Source organism: Cibotium barometz, chromosome 4 (assembly GCF_041138505.1).
Source record: "Cibotium barometz isolate CiBa-2024 chromosome 4, ASM4113850v1, whole genome shotgun sequence".
NCBI lineage: Eukaryota > Viridiplantae > Streptophyta > Polypodiopsida > Cyatheales > Cibotiaceae > Cibotium > Cibotium barometz.
The window spans coordinates 8583700-8593793 of NC_141049.1; the positions used below are offsets into that span (position 1 = coordinate 8583700).

At 42.4% G+C, this 10094-nt stretch overlaps 1 protein-coding gene across 1 annotated transcript; it reads right to left on the reverse strand.

The window, feature by feature from the left end:
- Window positions 1-6897: 6897 nt before the first annotated feature.
- LOC147638865 (mitogen-activated protein kinase kinase kinase ANP1-like) lies at window positions 6898-8070 on the reverse strand. Its single transcript, XM_086784012.1, has one exon. The coding sequence runs from the start codon at window positions 8068-8070 to the stop codon at window positions 6898-6900; it is 1173 nt and encodes a 390-aa protein (XP_086640138.1).
- Between the last annotated feature and the right edge of the window lie 2024 nt (window positions 8071-10094).

A 10094-nucleotide genomic window follows, 5' to 3' on the forward strand; every position in this document is an offset into this window, starting at 1 on the left:
GGAGTGAATCCATTTGGTTTCAAAAGCACCGCATACAGCGTGTGGCCAGTTGTGTTGGTGAATTACAACCTTCCACCATCAATGGCGATCAAGAAAGGACATCACTAAGAAAAGAGGCGTTGAGCAACTATATGGGCTGAAGTCCCACGATTGGCATAAGATGCTCCAAGTAAGTGTTTTCCAAGTCTTGTACGTTGAAATTAAATTTTGTAATGCCATAACCCATACATACATGTGCTCTTATGTACGCAGTTCATACTACCTACTAGCATCGACCATTGTGCAAATAAGAGTTTGAAAAAATGTATTTATAAGATGGGCGAGCTTGTGAGGTATGTAAAACCCATGTCAGATCACCCTGCATTATACCTTGCAAAATGAACGTGCATGAGGTATAACGTACTATTCATTTATTTTTCAAATATGTTAGTTCCAAAGCAATTGATCCAGCCACGTTGGATGATGCGCGTGTTATGGCAGTGGAGGTCATTTGTTTGGTAGAGGAGACTTTTCCGCGAACCATTCTCACAAGTCAACTACATCTCATTGTGCATTTAGTGGACGAAATTGCTTTATGTGGCACTGTTCATGCACGTTGGATGTTTCTCCTAGAGCACTTCATGAAGACCTTAGAAGACTTTGTGAGGCAAAGTGCAAGGCCCGAAGGAAGCATGGCCGAGGGTTGGTTGATACAAGAGTCTCTTGTATATATTTTAGAATTTCTTGGTCAAGTGGATAGCTCTTTGTCCCGGAGCAATGAAGAGGACTTGAGGATGACCTCTATTGTGCCTCAAGGAAAAGGACAGAGTAAAGTAATTGACAGAACATTGATTGATGATCTCAATTTTACTTGCATCCTTAATAGTGATGTGATGAGCAGATGGGTTACAAGATATGAGGATGCAAAGACAAAAAGGCAAGCAGAAAGAGGTCTCTTTTGGAGACAACATGGCTCTCGTAAGACGTACCCTAAGCATCTAGCAACACTTCCGAATGATATCCATGTTGATTGGTTGCATGAGGAAATGGAGAGAGCAGAGAGCGACGAGGGGCTACATATCATGGCAGAAGAATGGGAGTATGCACGAGGATGCATATTAAAGATACATAGAACTAATGTTTTGCATTAATTGTAAGTGATTTTCTTTTAATATTTATTCACATTGCTTACACAAATATTGCTTCTATTTTGGTCCAGTGCACTATGTTCAATGCTATATGGTGTGAAGGCAAGCATTTTCGAACACAAAGAATTGATGAAAAGAGGAATACACAAGATTGCAGTGTCATTAGTAGCTTTGAGGGAGCTAATGGAAAAATGGATGATTATTGTGGCACAATCCAAGACATATTTAGGCTTGACTTTCGTCGCTTCTTTGTGTATGTTTTGAATGTCAAATGGCAAATGAACGTGGTGGAAAAAGGGCCTAATGCAATGATAAAACGCCATGCAAGTGGCTATGTAACTATTGACTCTACAAAGTTTTGTGTATGTTTTGGATGTCAAATGGCAAATGAACGTGGTGGAAAAAGGGCCTAATGCAATGGTAAAACGCCATGCAAGTGGCTATGTAACTATTGACTCTACAAAGTTTTGGCAAACAAAGAAAGATAGGCTCGTATTGCCATAACAATGTGAGCAGGTATGCATTTTTTTACTAATGTGTTTCATGTACATATATATCTAAGCTCGCGTACCCCTTGACTTTTGATATGCTAATTAATTACTGCAGTATGTGTATTTGAGTAGGTTATCTATCTGCCAATGGTGCATGACATTAAATGGTGGTACATCATCCCTATTGCACCACGTTCCAAAGTGATGTATAATGCATTCACTGATATGGAGCATATGGAGGATGTAACAAGCCGCAATGAAGATGATGTCGAACATGCTAATGAAGATGTTGTGATCGATGATCAAGAAATAAGAGATGATCATGATAATGAGGATGAGCGTGCCATTTCTCATCATCATGAGAATGACCCTACCATTGAGGATGATGGTGATGTTGATGAGGATGATAAGGACATCGATACCATTATCAATGGACAGAATATCCATAGTGGAATAAATTTAATCGTAGCCTTACAAATTGATCAAATGGATATTGATGTTGATCATTTGGCAAGGATGGATCTTATTGAAGATGAGATCGAACCCTAACCAATCCATCACTGTATTGTTCTAAATTGATGACATTTCTATTGTATATGTTGTCTTTTCATTATCTCATGATTTATTTTTGAATATATTTCATTGTTGTAAATACATGTAGTGGGATTGTGTAATAATATATATTGTAATTTACTATGAGATGGTTTAAAGAAAATACTTTTTAATTTTGTAAAGGAATTTAGTTTTTCTTAATAAAGCGTGTATTGATGCATGTATTGATGCGTGTATAATTGCGTGTATATACACACACTTATACACATGTTTCTGAAACCAGTATACACGCGAATTTAGATGCCAGTATACACGCGAATTTATCAGCTTGCGACCTTACTAGATTACCGACTTCCAAAATTATGGACTTGCTAACTTATGGGTTTATTGGATTGTAGGCTTGTGGGATTATGGGCTCGTAGGCTTGTGGTCTTACAAAAAAAAAAGAACTTGTTTGCTTGGGGGCTTGTGGCATTGTCAACTTGCAGACTTGTTGAAGACTTGTATGCTTACCAGCTTTTACCAACATGTGGGCTTATTGGCTTACAATGAAATTATGTGCATGTAGGCTTACCAACTTGTAAAATTACAGGCTTGTGGGCTTACTCGCTTCCACAGTTATAAGCTTTTTAGCTTTTGGACGTTCTAACTGCTTGCTAGTTTATCTGCTTTGTGAGGTTAAAAGGATCGATACCACTTTGGTATATGTGTGTGTATGTGTTAAAATAGGTCTTCCGGTGCATATGTTTACATATGTATATAGCACTCACCATGCTATTCTTAAAGTTGTCAAAATAGGGCTAAAAGGCTCGATACATAGAGATTATGCATTCCTTTCCATTTGATAATTTTTAGTTTATATATGTATGTGTGTGTGCGTGTATGTGTGTTAAAATAGGTCTAAAAGGATTGATACCACTTTGGTATATGTGTGTGTATGTGTTAAAATAGGTCTAAAATGATCGATACCATAGGCCATTTTAGGGTCTTTCGGCGGATATGTTTACATATGTATATAGCACTCGCCATGCTACCCTTAAAGTTGTTAAAATAGGTTTGAAAGGCTCGATACCACTTTGGTCTTATAGGCCATTTTATGGTCTTCTGGTGTATATGTTTACATATGTATATAGCACTCGCCATGCTACCCTTAAAAATTACCCCATGCCCCAGCCTCTAACTAACTAGCGAGCAACTCTCCCTTCTTATATCCAGCAACTATCCGGCCTCGAAGGGAGGGAGACAAGATTACTGGCTTCTCATCCTTTGATCCTATGCTGGCCTGTAGGTAAGGCAAGATTACTGGCTTAAAACTCAAACATAGTGAGCAGCTGGTCAATCAGTGTTTTGCTGATGATTCTCTTTTATTTTTAAAAGCTGAGAACAGCAATATGAGAATGGCCTTAAATATTGTTTAGGAGTTTGCTAATGTCTCAGGGTCTAAATGCAATATTCTAAAATCTAGGATCATAAGTTTGACACAAGATAATGATTTTGATCTCCAGAGATGGGGATGTGAGGTTGTACAAAAGGGCCACATAGTGAGGCTGCTTGGAGTTCCCTTTGAGATGGGTCTTACGAATAAACAACTGGTCATGTGGGCCATAAACAGGTTTTTTGAGAAATTAAAGAAGTGGGAAGGTCTGAGAGTACCCTTTCATATCAAAATTGATTTATGAAACTAAGTGTTGAATGCCTATGTTATGTTTCTAAGTGCAGTGCTTAAATACCGAAAGTGTCACTGGAAGGAGATTATTGGTCCTATGAGGGATTTCCTATGGAGAAATGATGTAGGTAAGAAAAGAGTTCCTGCATGGTTGGCTTGGGAGAAATTGGCAGTGCCCAAAAATGAAGGAGGCATTGGTATCATACATCTGCCCACCCATTGTGAAGCTAGAAGCAGCTTGATGCTACCTAGGATGCTCTCTCAATCCTCCACTTGGTTTTTGATGATAAGGGAGATGGTGGAACTGTGACTAAGGTCTTGGCCAGAGGGAAATGGGGGAACTTAACTTGGATAGACAAATTGTTTTCAGCTACTCCTCTGAAAATTACATGCTCTCATTTTTGTAAAATGCTTTGCAACAGCTGGAAAGAGAATACGAGCCTTTTGGTCTAGGATAATGGAGGGAGAGTATCTGGGAATTCCATGTTGTCACTTGGGTTATGGTGGACTCACAAGTTTGACCCTCCTCTTGCATCATTGGATACTGAGCTAGCTAAGTGCCTTAATGACAGAGGTATTAGACACCTAGCTGATTGTTGGGACAGTAATAATGCTAGATGGAAAGAGTTAAATGCATTATTCCTGGAGATTCAGTTAACCAAAAAAGAGAGAGATTTGACGATGGAGGTGTTGGAACAATCCTCAAAATCTCTGGTTGAATCTATATTTCCAATCATTCATTCATCGGTGTACTTATGGCATCATTGGCAACGCTCACCACCTGTTCACTCAGGGGCCTTTTCGATAGTTCCTAGCTCATAGTAACCGGCAATATATTCACATAACAAAATGGAATCTCCGTGGAAGATCAGCAAGATCAACCAACAGATCCATATAAAAGAGCCATGGACTCATCCGTTGAGGACCAGCAAGGTCAATCAACCAGATCCATGCCCGGTTTCACAAAACAATGGAGTTATGTTCCACCACCATAGATATTTCAATCTGGATCAAGGATTGGGTATGGTCTAATGGTGTCAAACTAAAGGATGGAGAAACTAAAGACATTTATGCTCTCATGAGAAAGGGAGATGCTAATGTTATGCACCGTAATAAAATATGGAATGTAAAGTGGAGTGTGGCAAGTTGGAAAAAGAGATGGCATGTGCTATGGAACTCTCAGATGCTTAGAAAGTTTCAGGTTTTTTTGTGGAAGGTTTGGCACTTCCTATGGAGTATAAGATGCACATAAGAAACATACATGGCTAGTGGTGTATGCCCCAGATGCAAGTCTTTCTCTGCCAGAGTGGTAAGCATCTGTTTTGCGACTGCCCTTCCCTAAGAAGCACTTGGAGCAAAATGACGATGAGGTGGATACAGAAGGGATTAAATTTACAATTTTTTTGGGAGGATTGGCTTCTTGGGAAATGGGCAATTAATGAGATGAATGCAGTGGACTGGTTTTTAACATTATTAGAGATTGCATCTTATGGGAGTTTGGACCAGCAGAAATGAGAGTGTAGAGGACTGCAGGATTCGGAGTTGATGTATAAATGCATTTGCATGTGTTGGTCTTTCTTTAATGTAAATAAAATCAAGTCTTTGGAGTCACGGATGTGCTGATTCAAAACTTACAGAGGAATATCTCATAATGATGCCCCCTTTATATTGGCTGAGCTTCTTGTATACTTGGGGTTACTCCCTAATGTGGACTTGCTAGATTGAGAAGAAAAGGCCCCGCAGATTTGGGCCCAAAACAACACACAGATGGTACCGTAAGGAAAAGCAAGTGGATCACACATTTGTGGCTTTTATTGAGAACCCGGTTGGCACAATACCTACTGTTAAGGTGCGCTACTGAGGCTACGATGGAGGCTTGTTTACTCTGCTGGGATATTAAATTTCTTGGGATCAATCCAGTTTTTTATGTGAAGATGATAGATAGGATTTCCTTCGAAACGAGAGCAAGAAAGGAGTAGAGTAGTGTGGATGTGGGGTATTAGAGGTTGTGAAAAAGTCAGGTGTGGGTGTGATATATGTTGTTGGTGTCTGACTTTCAATAGGTCTTAAAGGATCGATACCACTTTGGTATATGTGTGTGTATGTGTGAAAATAGGCCTAATAGGATCCATAGCGATTTGGTCTCATAGGTCATTTTATGGTCTTCCTGCGCATATGTTTACATATGTATATAGCACTCGCCATGCTACCCTAAAAGTTGTCTAGCGAGCAACTCTCCCTTTCCGGCCCAGAAGGGAGGGAGACACTCATGGCATAAAGTGATTCGAATTGGAGTTTATTTGGCGTGATATATAGTCAGCTCATGCTCTGTAAGCTTGCTTGCTAGGTCATGCTCTGTAAGGTTGCTGCGTTATTACTTGTGTTCTTTTTGGAATTAATAAGAGTCCTCGTCTCCTTTTGTTTCTTCACTGTCTTTCGCTTTTAGGGCACTCTAACTGTACTCTAACATGTACTGCAGAGCTAGCTAGGTTTGTATTCTTCATAAAAAAAAGAGGGCCGGCGATTTTGCAAATTTTGGTGTGTAGTAGCATCTATATCTATAATCATCTAATGGAAGGGTGCACGGGCTAGCATGAAGGTGAGGGCATGATGAGTAGGCTCACATCGACTAAACTCCAGCTGAACTGTTACACGCAACAAAAAGTCAGCATGTGTGATGCACTTAGCGTGGGCAACATCAAGGCGGACTGCTGGGACAAAGATTTTCTCGCACAGAATCACTGATTTCTTGCATTGCCAAGGCAAACCAAGTAGAATTAATTAAGCCTTTCACTCAATTATAAAATAAGAGTCTCTTCCATAGTACAGCAGCAGCAGAGAGCTGACCTTATAATTCATTCACATAGCCATTAAGCAGTGTCTATATAATTGGACACTATAAGCGTCTGCCGCCGCACATTCACTAATTAGACTCAGTAGGCAATTTCTTTGGATTTATGTGTCTTCCTCATTCGAGGGAATAATTAAGCGTGCCTGTCTTCTGAGGCCGTTGCCATATGCTCTTCTTCAAACAGCAGCAACAGCCACACGTATGATCTCTTCAAACAGCAGCAACAGCCACACGTGATGAAGGCATCGAGCTGGGTGATGCGTCAGCGAGCTGTAGCATGGGCGCACAGGAGCTGGAGACTACGTCTGTGGTTGGCAGTGGCACTACAACGTTGTTGCCATGGTGGAAGAGCCTGGCCAGCGAGCTGCGGCCCGTATACATAGGAAGATGATGGCGATCAGTACTCTTCTTACGCGGCCACTGCAGCTGAAGATCACGTGCTGCAGCAGCAGCAGCAGCACCAAGAAAACTGGGCTGTGATGCCCTAATTCCATGTTCACGATGCTCCGCAAGGAAGGGGTGGCGAAGCAGCCGGTGGGCGGTCCATCGGGCTTCGGGGTCCGGCCTCAAGCACTTGAGCACAAAATCTTTGCAGGTAGGGGAGAGAGATAAGGGAAGGCAAGGGGCCTCCCCGTGAACAACCTGCCGCACCAGCGCCTCCACACCACGGCCCCAAGGTGGACATCCGGCCTGCAACATCTCCACCACCGTGCACCCAAAGCTCCACACATCGGAGGCCGGAGAGGGGCCCCTCTTCGGGCCGAGCTCGGGTGCCATGTGGGAGAGGGTGCCCCTGGTGGCGCCTTCCGGCGGCCGTCCACCAACTAAGCTGCCCACCTTGCCCTGCCCTGCACACCTCCTGCTGATGCCAAAATCTGCAAGCTTTACATCTCGCTTCTCAGCAATATCATGCACACCGGTACTCGACGGCCCCAGCAAGACATTAGCGCACTTCACGTCGCCGTGCACGATGCCTTGCGCGTGAAGAAAGTCCAGGCCTTTTAAGATGGCCCTGGCAAAGACCCTTGCCTCCGATTCCAGCAGACAGCCCTGCTCCTGCACCAGCCCTTCTAGGCTCCCGCCCGCCATGTACTCCAAGAACACCCTCTTCACCTCTTGGCCGTCCACGCTGCTGCTCTCGCAGCCCAGCCACTTGATGAGGTTAGGGCAGCCGCCTGCTGCATCATCCTGCAAGCTCTGCAGGATGGCCACCTCGTTCTCCACGTCCTCCCTCCGCGCCAAGGTGTCGCAGAGCACCGTCTTCACCGCCAATTGGCGTCCCGAGGTGGAGTCCACAGCCAGGTGCACCGTGCCACACCCACCCTTCCCCAGCAGCCTCACCGTCTCCCATCCGCCAACAACCACAGAGGAGGAGTTCACCATCGCGACGACGACAAGGTTCGACGACAATCAAGAAACAAAACCCTCCCGGGTTTTATATGCATTTTAGGCCGCGTGAAAAGCAGTCCGCGTGCAGCCTACGTGGCAATTCTCTTTCAGCATACGTGGACTCCGTTCATAGGCTCCGGAGTTTTTAAAAGCAGGCCACGCCATCCTTCTTTTCACCACACAGCCTTTATTTACTCATTTACTAAATATTGATTCCGTAGTGCCAAGCTTTGGTTTATGCCATCTTTTTTTAAATGCTCTAAGGATAACTAGATCATCCTCTCCACCGTGATCGTCGTTCCTTATAACGTGTGTGACCATCTCTCTTTATCCTATGTGAGCTCTCACCTACATTACTGTGTCGCAATGTGCAAAAACAAAGCTTTGTTGGATATATATATATATATATATATATATATATAAGGTCATCTGTCATATATGAGATCATATGTCACGCTCCTCTCATATAGATTACTTCATCCAGCTTTTAACCATTTACACAGCCTTTACTTACTTCATTATATCCCCATCGTGGCTTGTTCCCATTGATTTGGTGTGCTACATGTGAGTGCCAAGCTTTGGTTTATTTCAACTAGGTCCTTATTATCTTCTTCTTTTTCTAATGCTCTCACAACAACACAAAGCAACTATAAACGCGCTTGATAGACGTGCAAAATAGCGGGCGCATCTATAGGCGTTGCTTGAATAGAGAAATTACGGGCGCATCTAATAGCGCGTGTATTTGCGCGTGTATTGACACGTCTATTAGGGCGTCTACACTGAGAATCTAACACTGCATCTAACAGCACGTCTATTTACGTGTGTGTTAGGGCGTCTATTTATGCGTGTAATAGGGCGTCTAATAGTGCGTCTACACTGAGAATTAGACGCGTATTTAGACGCAAAACATAGAGTACAAAAAGTGAGATTTTGGTGTAGGCTGGTAAATGTACATCACTACTTTCCAAAAATTGCCCATGATTACCAAAGCATATAATTTTAACAAAAACATCAATGCTTTTTTGCAAACCCACATATACAAAAAATAAGTGAGGTGAGGAGAATGAGACAATATGTAAAATAGTTTAGCCAATATCAATGATGGGCTACGGTTCAATCTCATCCTCAATGAGATCAACCCTTGCCAAACTATCTACTTCAAAATCCAAACAAGTGTTTAGATCTACAAATACATTCAACCCACTACTACTTGTGCTACTCATGTGCTCATCGAAATCAGCATCACCAATGGTAGGCTCGTTCTCATGGGTAATGGCCTCAATATCTGTATCTCCTATCTCATGATCATCACCTCCATGGCCATGATCATCCTCTATACGCTCCATATTCGTAAATGTACTATACATCACTTTGGAACATGGCATAATAGGTATGACATGCCACCATCTGTTATTATCCACCATTGGTTGATAGACAACCTAATTCAAACATAAATACAATCATGTTATTTTCCTTGCATCGAAGTTATCAAATATTTAAAAGTGAGTACTTTTATATGTGTGTACAGTACCTGTTCACATTGTTTCGGTAGTACTAGTGTGCCCTTCTTACTTTGCCAAAACTTTGTGGAGTCAATAGTTACAAAGCCACTTGCATGGCGTTTGATTGTTGCATTAGGGCCTCTTTCCACCACGTCCTTAAACCACTTTACATCCAAAACATACACAAAGAAGCGTCTCTCTTGGCCAAGCTTCACGCATCCTCCCTGTGGTACGTAGATCCTCCCTTATGCCTACGGAATTCAAATGTTTCCAAATGGTGGATGCCACATTCTTGAAGATATGCATGGGATCAAGCAGGTAATTGATCTTGAGGTGGGACCAATATGGTAAACGATAAAAGATGGAGTATCTAAACAAGAGCTGGTGTTAGCGAGCAATCTTTATTTCTTGCCAATATAGCACACAATAGTTACAAAGCCTTACCGGCTCATGCCAAGTGGTGGAGGAGTCGTGGAACCGTCCCAAATTCTCATCCAATCTCCCGCTGTGAGTGAT